General features: G+C 34.5%; 1 protein-coding gene across 1 annotated transcript in view; it reads right to left on the bottom strand.

The window, feature by feature from the left end:
* Nucleotides 1-483: 483 nt before the first annotated feature.
* Nucleotides 484-16,217, bottom strand: part of LOC117123160 (angiopoietin-1 receptor-like) — a 26,443-nt gene continuing 10,709 nt past the window's right edge. Inside the window, exons 2-6 of the mRNA XM_033269011.1 lie at nucleotides 11,833-12,141; nucleotides 11,204-11,464; nucleotides 10,067-10,201; nucleotides 4,430-4,602; nucleotides 484-618 (exon numbers count right to left, since the gene is read on the bottom strand). Coding sequence (XP_033124902.1) covers nucleotides 484-618; nucleotides 4,430-4,602; nucleotides 10,067-10,201; nucleotides 11,204-11,464; nucleotides 11,833-12,141 — 1,013 coding nt within the window. The remainder of the gene's footprint in view (nucleotides 619-4,429; nucleotides 4,603-10,066; nucleotides 10,202-11,203; nucleotides 11,465-11,832; nucleotides 12,142-16,217) is intronic.

The following is a 16,217-nucleotide window of genomic DNA, read 5'->3' as shown; positions in this document are numbered from 1 at the left end:
TATAATTTATATTAAAAAAATCTTTGTTATGAATAATCCTAGGTCTACATATAGGTTAATGCAGGAGAATAACCCATAACTCGCAACGTCAGTGTGCTAAATCACAACCGTACTGATGTGCTTATAGGAGCTTCAAGTTCACATCATTCCTCAAAAACAATGTATTAACCATAGCTTAGGGGAACTCCCTACTTCGAAGTAGGTGTTTACATTGGATCTCCGTTTAAGTCCTTATCCGAGAAGACTATGTTCAACCAAACCTTGAGCAAAGAGTGGCTTGAACAAGCGCCTTTGCTAGAGCTGTACTTAGCGGCCAAACATAATCTGTACAATTACTGAACTTAGTCATATAGCTGCACTTTTGCCACGGTTCCCCCAGGAACCTAATCCGAATTTTCTTCTTGCGTTTTAACAAAGGATTGATTAAATTTAAATTTACACATTCATATTTACAATATCTGTATATAACCACATTCATGGTAGTCATGGCAAAAACGTCCTTGTCGAGGTCGTGGATAACGCTAATTCTACCGCAACCACACCCAAGATCAAGTCAACATCTACTTGGATCATTTTCATCATGCCATGTGATGGACATGGCAGAGTACAATGATTGTGCTAGAATCAAAGAGTATAGTATTAAATACGGGAAAGAACTAAATAAGAAAAATAACAACGTAAAATACGAAATTATAAATGAAATAAACCAACTTAATATAAATCTGATAAATAATCATTGCGAAGATGATGAAATAAAGTTGCAATTTAAAAAGAATGAACTTGAAAACATTTATCAATTAGAAGCCAAAGGCGCTCAAATAAGATCCAGAGTACAATGGATAGAACAGGGTGATAGAAATAATAAGTTTTTTTCTTGGACTTGAAAAATATAATGAAACAAAAAAGCAAATTAAAAGATTAAAAAAGTCAGATGGGTCATATACTTCTTCAATAACTGAAACACTTAGTGAACAAGTATGTTATTACTCTAATCTTTATTCGAACGATAATATTGACCAGAATGAATGCACTACACACTTAAATAACATAAAAACAGCGTCCTTGGCTGAAGAGGAAAAAGAGTCCTTGGAAGGGTAACTTACTTTACCAGAATGTGAAATTGCTATTATGTCAATGCATCTTAATAAATCTCCAGGCAGTGATGGTATCACTGTCGAATTTTATAGACATTTCTGGAAAGAAATTGGTCCCATCGTCTGCGAATCATTAAACTTTGGTTATACAAAAAATAAATTATCAATAACACAAAGGAGGAGTGTTTTAAATCTGATCTTTAAAAGGGGGAACGAGAAAGTCTTGATAATTGGAGACCGATATCATTACTGAACATTGACTATAAAATAGCTACAAATGTCTTAACAAAACGTTTGCAAAATGTTATAAAATCCATAATAAATACTGATCAAAAGGGATATACAAAAGGTCGATTTGCCGGAGAAAATGTACGATTAGTCCAGGATATCATAGATTATACAGAAAGAGAAAACGCCAATGGTGCCCTGGTTCTTTTAGATTTTCGAAAAGCGTTCGATTCAATCAATCGAGAATTTATGATGTTAAAAAGTATAATTTTGGAAATTCATTTATTAAATGGGTCGATACTTTATATACAAAGACAGAATGTATAATAACAAATAGTGGGTGGATTTCCCAATACTTTGAAATGTCAAAAGGAATAAGACAAGGGTGTCCCCTATTAGCCCTATTATTCATAATTGTAACTGAAGTTATAGCAACTGATTTAAGAAGTGATAAAAGCATAAGTGGTATCAGATTACCAATAACAGAAGTTAAAATTGCACAACTTGCCGACGACACAGTGCTGTTCGTTAATAATGATACTAGCTTAAACAAGAGTTTAAAATTAATAGAATCGTTCTGTAAAGTCACTGGAATGAAAGTAAACAAAAGCAAAACAAAAGGCATGTGGCTTGGTAGATGGATGAATAGACAAGACAAGCCATATGGTCTATGTTGGGTTACAAAAGAGCCTATTAAGTTTATAGGAATCTACCTCGGTCATGACCAAGAATTATGCGAACAAAAAAATTCGACAGACAAAATGTTTAGTATAGAAAAACTTCTAGACACATGGAATAAGAGAAACCTTTCTTTTCTGGGTAAAGTTTTAATAATAAAGACACTTGGTTTGTCAAAAATGATATATAATGCTAGCATTATTAAAACGCATGAAGAAATAATTAAAAAAACTAATAAATTAATTTTTAATTTTCTATGGAGTGGTAAAACAGAGAAAATAAAGAGAACAACATTATTTACAGATTATAAATATGGTGGCTTAAAAATGGTAGACTTCCAATCTCAAATAAAGTCTCCACAAATAAGTTGGATTAAAAGATTGCTTAACATAGACATGGGCAAATTGAAAGAAATACCATTGTTTTATTTGTCCAAAATTGGTCCTGTTGAATGTTACCTAAATATGTCAAATTTAAATGATCCAATAAGTACAATCTTAAATAAATTGCCTTCGTTTTATAAAGAAATGTTAGAGTCCTTAACTGTCTTTAACAACAAACAAAACAACTTCCCAAATCAATTAATGGCATTATAGAACAAAACCTATGGGGAAATGATTTAGTTGTCTCAAAAAACAAACCTTTGTACTTTAAACATTGGATTGACTCTGGCTTTGTGAAAATCAAAGATATCTTAAATAAAAATAATGTTTTGTCTACAAATACGTTAGTAAGAAACCTTTAAGAAAAAACAAAACTGGCTAGCCTAATTTTCCATGCTAAAGAATGTGATCCCATGTAAATGGAAAAGCATAATTAAAAATCAAAATCCGGACACCGCTCCCGCTACCAATATAGATAATAACACCCTTATTATAATAAGCAAATTATAAACCTAAGACATATATAAAAGTATAATTAAAACCAAATGCACATTTCCATCTACAGCGCAAATAAATTGGGAAAGAATATTAAATTAAAAAGTTGCATGGGAAAACATTTGGATAAAAAGGATCATCAAAACAAAAGAAAGGAAGGTCACACACTTTAATTTTCGATTACTACATGGAATTCTACCAACAAATATAATACTTTACAAGTGGAACGTCATAAATACTGATAAATGCGTTTTATGTAATAAAGTTGAAGATGAAAAACATTTGCTCTATGAATGTGTAAATGCCCAAATTGTATGGGATTCAATTAATAGATAATCACACCAGTAAATATAACATTTGATAATGTTATAACTGGAACAAATAAACAGTATATAAATAATTTCATTACTGTAGGCTCATTCTGTTTGTAGAAAGCAAAAATTCTGAAATCTCTGAAAAAGTGGAACATTAGTTCAATCCATACTCTGGTAATGAATGAATTACATTTGAGATACCAGATATGACATAATTTAAAAATTAACATTACACAACGAAGATATTTTATTTATGTGTGAATGTATTTCTTTTCATAAAAATAAAAGGAATACATTCATAAGAATATTAAAGACATAGGCCTAGTAAATCGACATGTGGTAAATGTATGATGAAATGTTTAACAGTTAAAACAAAATATAAGAAAACTGATTCTAGTATCACAATTACTGTTACCTCCTTAATTTCGGCGATGTAATTATTAGTTGAATGAACTTGTGTTTGTGTGTGTGTGTATATAAAAAAGTATGGTGTTTTTTTTTTACTAAATATTTACTATTGATGTTTTCTGTGGTTAAAATTGATTATAAAAAAATAATAATAATTTGATAGTACTGTTGTCATTGAATTATATAAATATTTATAAAAAAAAAGAAGGGAATGAAAAGAACTTGGAAATAAAAGGAAATATTGTATTGTTCCTTTTTAATGAAGATTGTTGAAATAAATGTGGTGGTTACGCCACGAAAGAGAGAGAGAAAAAAAGAGTACAATAATTGTGCTAGAAACTGTGACCAGTTCCAGCTGAAACAAATTATCTAGCAAGTGTGTGGAGACGATAAGAAGAAGACCACAGTCAATCTTTATTTACCTATATAATATATGCACCAAGATATCGAGTAAATTTGGAAAATATAAGCATCATAATTCAATTAAAAAAAATCACAGACAATTTCCATAAAATAAAATATATTTTCGTATCTATTATATGCACATTTATACAGTGTGTTTTTCTCTTTTGGTCAAAAAATATACTTCTCCTCCAAATGGATATTGGTTAGATAATTAATCAGCACAATGTAAGTTTCCTTGGCAATATTCAATTCCAAATTAATGAATTTGAACCATTTACACATTTATAAGTTTGGGTGAAAATAGACAATGTCTTGCCCAAGGACACAAGCAGTGTCACCACATCAGACTCAGACTCACGATGTGTATATTGAAGGTTTTGTACCATATGCCCCTACAGATAACTACATAAACAGTGAGGCCTACATGAAACGTAGATTTACCTGTTAAACAATAAAGGCCAGTAAAACCTGTTATACAGCTACATCCATATGGATCAGCCAAGCAGAATTGATGACCTCCGCAATTGTTTTCGGGATCACTACTTCTCGATGTACATCTAATTTCACAGTCAAGTCCGAATCGATTACCACCACAAGCTATATTGAAAAAAAATCAACAACTTATCAGTGAACATAATTATTTTTATTCATTGATATCATTAAAAAAAAAAGATTATTGTTGAATGTAGATTCAGATTCATATTTATTTACACAATGCATAAAGGTGGTAACAAGACAAAAATAATAAAGATTCAAGCAAAATCGAATGCAATTGTGTTTGGAGAAGTTAAATAAGCCCAAATAGTCTATGGGCCAAAACTCGAAACCCTCACCCCCTCGGGGGATTTTTGGAGACAAATATTTTTGGAAACTTTAACTATAGAGGTACCGAAATCTGGTTGTCTGCACGTTCGATAGTGGTGGGCGAACCTGTGAGAGCGCTTTTCAAAATGGCTGCTAAAATCTCAGAAAATTCATTTTGTATACAAAAAAAGGTCACTTAAAGGCTAATTAACTTGACTTCTGATTAGTAGTGCAATAATAAAGTATGATTGCATTAAATTGCACTTAATATGATGTGCCATGAATTCAAAAAAGAGGGCACTTTTCAAAATGGCCACCAAATATCAATAAAACGTACCTTTTTAAGCTTATACTTTTGATGACGCTATAAAAATGATTTACCTTGTCCATACCAAAGAAATGTTATCTGTAAAACACTTGAAATTTAGTGTTAGCTCTAGCTGCTAGTTAATATTAAATAGTGGAGTTCAGTATAAGTCCATTTAAATTGATATAAAGTACCGGTAGCAAATATACGTAATGATTTTGTGAAAAGTATGTTATTAGTTGTTAATTAGATTACCTGTTTCCTCTGCATTAAATATAATATCTGCCAAGTTTATTAATTCAATCTTCTCTTCCTCTTACTCTGATTCTTCAGGTTCCTCTATAAGTACTTCGGCAAGCTCTTGTGGCATACAGTAAGAGCACCTTAATTTTTATCTGTTTTTTGTATGTCTTTGTATTGTAAAATGTATTTGAGTGGATGCTAAATAAATAAATAAATAAAGCCCACTGAAACTCATGCCAGCAATTGCCAACTGGTTGTGGAATTAGGAACTGCCTGATCCTAATTCATCTTCAGGGCATTTCTGTAAGGAGGCAGAACTCATCTATTCCATCATAGCTTCAGTGCCTATAGCTTTCCCGGCATGACGCTGGACCTCTCTAGGAATTTGTCATGTCGCAAACTGTTGGCATCAGTCAAAGCAGATCTATTGTTAAACAAACGCCAAACAAAATGCTCTAAACTCGCATTAAAATGCAGTTTTCGATTACAGTTGACCTCCAAAGAATCATAAATACATCCATAAATTCTGGATTCTGTTTAAGGATCTTTAAAGGGGTCATTTCCCATACGGACAAAGTGTCGCATCCCCTAAATGCATACACTGCTGGAAGGGCATAACATATCATTCCCCACATTACTGATGACTGTGTACAGTCTGTCATTGCCAACACCTGTTTCAAATAAAATATATGGCTTGTTTCAATTTCTGTGTGTGATGAAGCAGAAGGATGAAGACCTCTGTGTCCGAAAATCGTATAATTACTGTGGAACTTTGTGGTGTGTGTGATCCAATGTGTAGGCAATGAAGGATAATATTGGTATCGCCTTCCTCTTGAGTAGATGACAACTCTTTAACTTCCTCATTAAATGTTTTCTCACCATCTCTCTACACCAATGCATTTCTTTTCACAGAGGAACATCTACACAAAGTCTACACGATTTAAAATAAAGATTAAATATGTATCAGTTTAGAATTGCCTTTTTTACAAGAATTCCATCATCCGTTGTCAGCGCCCACAATACAGGGCTAATGGAAAACTGAGCACCCTTTCCATACTAATGTCTTGCTTCATTGATGAAGTACAAGCCGCCCAAAAACATTTCTTTCTGCTTTTACTTGTTTAGTCGTCTTGGATTTTCCAGTAATCTTACAAGACTCTGCAAGATTTGCAAATGTCTTCTTGATTGGAGAATGAAAAGTTACTTTACTTTCAACTAACCTTTGTGAAATCAACCTGTAGCAAATCCTTTACGATCTCATTTTGTGCCGGTGCGCCAGAAGACAGAGAGAACATTCTTGTTAGCAACATCAAAGGGATTTATGAAGTTTACTAATGCCTGTACAACTTTGCAAGAGTGGCTTCTTCACTTTGGATAATTTGTGATGGTTTTAGACTTTGTTGACAGTGACTTCTTTGACTTCCATGTTGACAAAATCCATTGGCTTGTTGATAGCTAGCTATGGCTTGCCTTGTTCTGCACCACCTGCAATGGTTCTAGGCCAGATTGTCGAAATCCAGTTTGCCGAATGCCGGATTGCCACTTTGCCGAATCCCAGTTTGCCGAGTTTGTCGAAAGTCAATTAAAAGCAGTGAAACATTAGCAGCAGCCGAATACTCTCAATGGAGCACTATCTTACTTTTACCACATAATATATCGGTAGGCCTATATAAAAGACACTTTTTCATACAGATGAAATACAGAAACTTTTCCTTGATGAGCTTTGCTTGATGCAATTATTACATCATGTTCCTATTTAAGCAATGTTATTATTATTTATCTATTATATATATATATATATATATATATATATATATTATTACATATATATGTTATATTATATATAAGTTTAAAAGGCAAATGGAAAAAACCCATAAAACAGCAAACGGACATATAATGCAAAACAATTTAAAATTTAAATTAAAACGGAACAGTAGAGAAAATCAAAATAAACAAAATAAACTAAGCATCTACTGGAAGGAATCCCTATAACTGCAGACGGATCCGTTTCTGCCTTCCAGGCCTCATTAGTGCAGTCTTATACAAGAACAATGGGTCTCAAACTTAAACCAAATAAGTGCAGATCACTGTCCATTACCCGTGGGAAAGCTACGAATATTCCCTTCAGATTGGCTGACACCACTATCACATCAGTCGAAGGCGAAAGTCATAAATTCCTGGGTTCATTGATCACATTTAGAAATAAAGATTCTGATGTGTTCGAATACATAGAGGAAAAGATCAGTGAAGGTGTCGAAAAAATTGATAGCTCTCCAATCCGTTGTGAATACAAGATTCGAATCTATGCCCAATATTTTCTTAATAGCCTCAAATACCATCTAACTATCAACGATGTGTGTGCATCCCATCTTCAAAAGCTTGATGCTTTAACCAATCGGTACATCAAGAAGTGGTTTGGCATCCCACATCCTGGCACACTGGCTTCCGTCAAAATGCCTAAAGGACTGGGCATAGATTCGATTTCTTCTTTGTATAAAGAGTGTCACCTCACTGCTCATATCTCCTCGAGATTGAAAGGTGATCAAACCGTTAACAAATGTGTCGACAATCGAATCGCTCGAGAAAGTACCTGGACCAAAAAGATCTCTATCTCGAGGGAATGTGAGCAAAGGCTTATCGAAGCAAAGGAGAAAGATCCTGAATTTTAAAAAATAATGCCAAAAATAAATTAAAGAATGAGGTGCAAATGATGTGGAACGACCACGTGAAAGGACTCCTGTTCCAGAGACGTTTCTTTGACCTTCTTTCACTGGAACAGTCATGCCACCATTGGAAGAGTATAATTTATAATCTTCCAGTGGGTGTGCTAAAGTTTCTCGTAAATTCTCTTGGCGACACCCTTAACACACGCACTAACTTAAAACGTTGGGGAAAACTCACCTCCGATTTGTGTAGGGCATGTGGAAATGGGGGAACTTTACACCACGTCCTTAACAATTGTAAACAGTCCCTGGACCAGGGCCGACTCACGTGGAGACATAATAATATTTTAAATTATATTGTTAATATTTTAACGAAAGGCTTTGACGAAACGAGCAACCCTCCAAAAATCAAATCTGATCTCGAGGCCGGGGTCACTAATCATAACACCCGTTCAACCATCCCCTTGGAGTGTGCAACGACAACTCTGATCCCTGACCTCTGTCTGTTCTGGAAGGAATTAAAAAAAAAACTCGTCATTTTCGAGTTGACGGTTGCTATCGAACTGGGTATTGAGGCGGCCCATTCTCGGAAATATAACAAGTATGCACCTCTGATTAGGGACATTAGTGACTCCGGCTATGATGTCCAACTGATTTGCTTTGAGGTGGGTTCTCGTGGATATATTTTCAACCACTTAGAAAAGACTAGTTGTCTAAGGTTTTAGCATTTGCTATCAATTTTTTTATCAGCATTGTTGTTTTTCACTATTTTGCCTTTTAATTTATATATGGAATACGGCTTCTACCTGACCCACCCGTCATTTTTAAAAGCACAGTTTGCTGCGTTTTTGTACAATGGTAACAACAAGATTCGGGAAACTGGGTTTCAGCAAAACAGGTTTCGGCAAACCAGGTGTCGGCAAACTGGGTTTTTGGCATCGTGGTTACAAACACGGCAAATCGGGTTTTGGCAAACTATATTTTGACAAACTAATTGGATACCCCTGTAATACACCGAGTAGTTCTTGCTCTGGCTTGCCCTGTGGTGTACCACCTGTAATGCACCAAGTATTACCTGCTGAAACCTATAATTCCACCATGGGACTTTACAGGGTGATTGATTGTTCAATTGTGATGTCGACAGGATCTCTGGACATGGGGATGTCTGACCTCTTCACACTGAAGCCATTTTTTCCTAAGAGGTCTGCTCGTGTATGTGACTAGGATAGGTTAAGTGATAGCAAATATACAGTGGCATATCTGGTATAGTTCTGGTGACCATAGCTGAAGAACAAGCTACACATTTTGGAAAGCGCCATAGGTTTCAAATTGCAACTCAGTGATTCAGCTATGTTGCTATGTAGGTCTATGGCATTCTAAGCCCCTGATTGGCTAAAAGTTGTCTAACTGTTTGTACACATCCTTGCTACCCTTCTCTGGTTATAAATACACGAAGTGATGAATTTTTTTCCTTCCCTTTTAAAATTAGCATATCCCAAAAAATATTTAATTCCGGTAATAAATTTTAATATTTATATGAATAAAATTTAAAAGTGACAAAAAATAAACCCAGTGGCCATTTTGAAAACATCTTCAACGCTGACATTTTGGTGTTTCCTCCTTATTGATAACTTGATATAGTCTTGCTTATTATTAGGTGCCATCAGTTCTAAAAACAAATCAATTTTACCTCTTAAAGTGACTATTTTATGTCTTCTTATGGGATTTTAGCGGCCATTTTGAAAAGCGCCCTCAGAGGTTCACCCACCATAAGCAATGTGCAGACAACCTGATTCCAAACCCTCTATGGGTAAGGTTTCCAAAAATAGTTGTCTCACAAAACCCCCCGGGGGGTTGGTGACAGCCCATAGTCTAAAATGGCTTTCCGACTGGCTCCACCAGAGAAAATGAAAAGTAATTTGTTCCAAAATCAAAGACAAGACAAAACACACATACAAGGGAACAACGACAAAAGGAAAAACGACAAAGCTTTTTAAAAAAAAATAACATATATGGAATACCAAAACAACTCGTTTTGACTTACTATGTTCACAGCTTTCTCCTTTAAACCCTGGTGCACAAATACAGTTACCTGTTTTGTCCTCACATACGCCACCATTATAACAATTATTGCAAATACCTGTACATCCAGGTGCACCCCAGAGGCCAGTTGGACATTCTAAATAAAATATTTTTTTAACCTATTAATAAAATGCATTTAGGCTTTAACTTTATATAATAAATAAATAGTGAGGTTGGAAAAATCTAACACTATTATTTTAAAAAGGAAAAACATTAAGAGTCTACATGGTATTCATTCAAAATGTATTTAATCAGATATGTACACTCCAAACAGATTTCATTAATTTCATTTATTTTGTCTCAATAAAATACATTAAAAAACAACAACCGGTTACAACACAACAAAATAAAAGCATAAAAATCTGAAACAGGCCGAGACAGGATTCCTAAAAGTAAACCAAATCACTATCATGTAGGTCTCCTAACATGCACTATTCCGATTACACATAATAATAATAATAATAAAATGAACAATTGAAATAATACTTAAAATCTGTAAAATTTGCCTTAACAATAAATATGTATATATAAAAATTGTAAAACTTATTTAAAATATAATTTAAGATCGTTCAAAAATGCTTTAAGATTCAAAACCAATAAATCCCTAGTTTCTACAGGTAGTTCCTCCCAATCGCGTGGAAACAAATGAAACACAGAATATTTCAGAGAATTTGTTCGTTGCATATTGATGTACAAATTTAAGATGATCGCCGTGTCTAGAGTTGATTGTTATGTAATTAAAAATATTAAAATGATGCCATTAATTGTTGAAGGTTTTAAGCAATGGGATCCCAAATACCTCTTGTATATCCCAGACTAGAGTTAGTAGCACTGGCCATTTTGAAGAGGTACAGTATGCAGTCAATATGAGCTTAGAAAAGCTGAACATCAATTACTACAAAAATATTCTGTCTACAGCACTATGAGCTTATACCATGTTGTTTTTTATGTAGTCTCATCCCCTGGATCGCTCTTGTTATTTTAAAATTATTATGTTGTTATAAAATGTGCATATTGTTCCATTCATTATTCTCCACCACAATGAAGAAATATTTCAAACTTGTATTCGAGTAGGCCTACCTAAAAGGCAATAACCAACCTCTCACAATCAGTTGAATAAATGAATGTTTGTATTCATCCCTTTGTCCATCTATGTGAAGTTCATACATGCCGCCATCATCAACTTTTACACCGGTAAATCTTAAGCTCGAATCATCATAATGGTTCTCATAGTTATCTAGCAGTTCACCATCTTTCCTCCAAATGTGATTACCGGACGCTGTCACATCGAATGATACTACAACAGATTCTCCAACAGAAGCGGTGATACTTGTCTTTTCTTTTGTTGGTATAACATCAGCTGGACAAAAAATGGCTTATAAATTCCTACATACATAATTTTATCATTTCGTTATCATTTTCATTATTATCGCGTTTTTTTTTTTTTTTTTGGCTTTGGTTTTTTTGTTTTGTTAGGCCTATTAAAAAATAATACCACGAGCTATTTTGTCTTAGTAATTAAAATTGTTAGTCGCTTGCTTTCGTATGAATCCTATAAGAATCAACATTAGATGGGTAGTATGGTAATTCGAAGCCATTCCATGGTGTCTTCATCCAGGTCATGAAGTCATTGATTGACTTTTGGGTGGTATAACATTAGGGCAGTGGTAGATGATGTGGGCGACTGTTAATAAGAAAGAAAATTAAGAGTAACACAAGAATACTTACAATCAAAAGCGCTCGCTAGATCCACAACTGTAGTTTTCACGGTGGTTTTTTCACCATTAAGTACACCTTCACAGTAATATACTCCAAAGAAGTTTCCATCATAAGGTATAGCTACTCGTTTGGCCAAAGGAACATTTTGACTCTGATCTTGTAGATGTGGTTCAGCAAGCGAGTCAGAATTAGATATTTTAAATACCTTTCCCATGGATATTGCTGTGTTACTATCTGTCGGGTAGCACTGGAGATTGCCATTATTGTTAAAAGGTGACCTAAAATTAAGAACCGTTAAGTATGGATTGGCAGCACAACCTGTAATAAAAGTTCAAAAACATAATGTAAAAAGGGAACAAAATTTAACAATCTCTTGTTACTCTATTGTTTTCCGAAATCTGTTGGTTTGAGGTTGTAAAGCCATTTATTTTCGCTGCCCTATATTTTCGCAATTCTACAATAATATTAAGATTATTATTATTATTATTATATGAAATATTTTGCGACCTTTTATTTTCCCCATTTCACAATTTCCAGTCTTTTTTTGAACATGATTCAGAAACCTACATTATGGTTTTCCCGATTTTTCAAGCAATCTTCTACCTTCCCGATTTTTAGGCTAGCTTAGGCAGACCTACCTGAGCTACTCCAGTCTGCCTGTGTGGAGGCTGGACGAAGGGTTTTTTTCAAAGCAACATGTTAGAAGTCTTGCAAAAAATGTAGGCCTAATATTGATACGTTTTATAAAAAGACTGTAATATCCAGTTATTGTCTATTCCACCACGACAATAACAATTACTATCAAGACTGTAATAGTTAAATATCAATCAATTTGATTGATTTTACATGTTCTGATCCTTAAGGACCGTATCCTTGTCGGTATCATCCCAATTGGTCGAAATCCAGTTTGTCGAAACCCAGTTTGCCGAATTTAACCCACTTCATCTTCTTCTTCTTCTTCTTCTTCTTCTTCTTCTTCTTCTTCATCATCTTCTTCTTCTTCCTCCTCTTCTTTTTCCTCCTCCTCTACTTCTTCCTCTTCCGCTTCCTCTTCTTATTCTTCCTCTTCCTCTTCTTCTTCTTCTTCTTCCCCTTCTCTTCTTCTTTTTCTTCTTCTTCCTCCTCTTTCTCTTCTTCTTCCTCTTGAGTGGATTTCCCGTTCGATTAAAATCGAAACGGTACTGGGTTTGGTCTGCAGGAGCTCGTGTTTCGTAAGGTCATTCCATTCGTAGAAAAAGCCTTTAATGATGAATGCGTCCCTGTCATTAGCCATAGTAGCCTAGGTCAATACAACACCGGCTTTATAAAATTTATTATAAGATTGAAAATGTTAATTTTATCATGATAGTAATTAATATATCCACATTAAAATTATTGTTTTATACTATATTAATCTTAATAAAATATATAATTTTAAATATATATAAGAATAAAAATAAAAATAATATTATAATATGTTGTTTAAATAAGAGTATTACATTTACGTCAAAGAGACGGAATTTAAATATCCTTTCGATTAAAGATTGGCACAGATTGAAAAATAAGTAAATGTTTATTATAAGATATCAAATAAATATGTAATTATATATTGAAATGATATATTTATATGTATATATTACGATGGCCCACAAATTATGGTCTGTGTGCACGCTGTCTCTTATACACATCTAGATGTGTATAAGAGACAGGTGTAGTGTTCAATGTATTGTTCCATAAAGTCCAATTAATGGCATAATTAAAATAAACAGGACCCATTTGTGTAACTCGTGAGCTCTCGGAGGGGGGGGGGGGGGGTGCGGGGCGCTCCCACCACTGCCTAACACATTACTACCAGGCCTTAAGTAACGCATGTGCTTTCTGGTGGAAGTCCGAGTCCAAATGGGCCCTGGAAAGGTCACTACCTATATACTTACAGTAACACTGATACTCAGCACTCTCCTAAAACACCTTAACAATACGTAACATTTTCTATAATTTCCGAAAAATCCAAATAGACCAAAATCCCACAAACACAATATTTGGCAGATTTATTAGAAGGGGTTCTTTAAACTCTGCCCCTGGATGCCCCACTACTATGGAGGTTTGACCAGTTATGTAATGTCTGTGTGCTTTTCTAGGGAAACGCTTACTTCCTCCATGTCCAAATGATGCCCAGACTTAAGATACTGTACTACGGTTATTTTTACTACATATATTAGTTACTATATATTATATTCACTGACTTTGATAATACTTCTGACCCCTGACATGTCTTTTCATTTTTATACTGTTTATTGCTTATGCTTTAGTCCTTTTGTCTTAATTGTATGCTTGGATAATTAACTTGCTTAGGTCTATACACCAAGTTTATGTTAACTTCACATTCACCTGAAGAAGTGCACTGTGTGCACGAAAGCTTGTGTACTGTCATAAATAAACTAGTCATAAAAGTTTTATTTTCTATTATGTCCAAATGAGTCCCGGAAAGGCGATGGGCCCCTACTTACTACTACTGAGCAATCTAATAATACAACCGCTTTTGACAAAATATTTTCTTTAAATTTTTTTTTAAATGTATGAGCCCCGGACGGCTGCATAAATCCACCTCCGACTTTAAACATGTCAGTAAATAAAGAATAAAATACATGGTTATCCATCATAGTAGGCCTATTATTAAATATTATACACAGCATGTTGAAATCGATTAAAATAATGTATACATTAAAGGCCTACTAATAGTTCGGATATTCGGATGATAAACGCCTGTAATATCATCAATTGGACCTTAAAGGACGATCGGGTCATTTTATTCAGATTGGCCTTATCATGTTTCAGAGCAACATATTTTTTTTGGTATTAAAGTGACAATTTATTAAAAACAATCAATGAATTTTGTTAATCAAACGTCTTTATATTGATATTTTCAAGCCTATTAGATGACCTGAAGAAAAAGTGATCCAAAAGTCGTTGGCTTACTGTACAATATATTATGGCGAAAGTAAATTGTTGTCCGTCTCTGAATTTTAATAGTGTTACTGTAATAGAGCATATTAATAAATATTGGAATCGTACCTTATCGATTTATAACCAGGTAGCAGAGCAGCTTAGCTCAGTTGCCTAAACTGGTGGTAGCCTCTGTGTGCGCTAAAACGTGGGAACCTCTAGGTCTCCGATTCAAATAAAATAAAATCATTCTTTATTGCATCACTCAAAATGGGTTGAATTTTACAAAAGTAAAGGCTTCAAGCAAAAAAATCTAAACAATCAACATTTAAACATTTTTCAACAAATAGACCCACATCACAACAACAGCAAAAAGAAACAGGTTTAAAGGGCAAAAAGGCAACCAATATTAAAATTATTATTAATTATTATTATTATTATAATTATTATTGTAATTTTAATTATTGTAGTGAGATTATTATAGTAATTTTAATTACTGAATTAAAAATGAACAAAGCATACGCCTGTACAGGGAGTCCTTTCCAGCCTTTTGGAGGATAAGTTTTCTAAGATGGAAATTGGAAGGGGCTTTAGGAAGGTGGTGGTGTATTGAATTCCCATCACTGCTCTTCCTTGTATTTCAGTTGGAGGGTTGAAATGCAAGTTACGATAGCGCACCGTCTTTCGGATGAGACATTTAACCTGTTGGTCCCGTGTGCATTATGGTCTGTGTGCACGTTAAAGAACGCAGTATACTAATTGGAAATGAGTAGGAAATTGTTTCCCGATGTACAGTGGTGTAACGACTATGCGCTCTTATGCGCGCACCGGTAAGCAGGGCCCCCGTCACCTAGGGCCCCGAAGGTGCGACAAAACCATATTGTCCTCGCTCGGGCACCCTTACCCAAAAGGGCTTTGTTGATACATAACAGCATAATGTGTCTCTGAGATCGACTGTAAGACATATATCATAGTATATCCCGTGAAATTTTAATGGGGGCCCTGTCGGCCTAGTGGACCCCTTAAATTTTCCAATTGTTTTAAAAATGGAAATTATGCTCACATTTTAAATATATTAGTGCCGTTTCCGGCCACTTTGAGGTGCCGTATTCATAAATGATCTTACCTTAGCCCCAACCATGCTGGGGCTGAGGTGGCATAGGTGTGTGAAACCTCTCCCTACCCACATTCCCTCTATTTTGAATACCTAAATCTGCAACTGATATGTAATTTATTTCGTTGTTAAAAGCAATCTAGAATACAATGCCAAATATTAGAAAAATGAGCAAATTTAAATTCCCACAATCAAAGTGGTGACCGTATCAAAAAGGGGTCCCCAGTCTCAGAAAGCCACAGGGCCCATCGTTAGGCCATTGCCGGTGTAGTGCCCAATCACCACCAGAAGGACCTCACTGGAAACAGGTATTCTTCCGACTTTTGTGGGTTATCCTTGGTGTTTACACCGAATATAT

Source organism: Anneissia japonica, unplaced genomic scaffold, assembly GCF_011630105.1.
Source record: "Anneissia japonica isolate Jap-2015-1 unplaced genomic scaffold, ASM1163010v1 scaffold560_len657749_cov147, whole genome shotgun sequence".
NCBI lineage: Eukaryota > Metazoa > Echinodermata > Crinoidea > Comatulida > Comatulidae > Anneissia > Anneissia japonica.
This window is presented reverse-complemented; position numbering and strand designations above follow the sequence as displayed.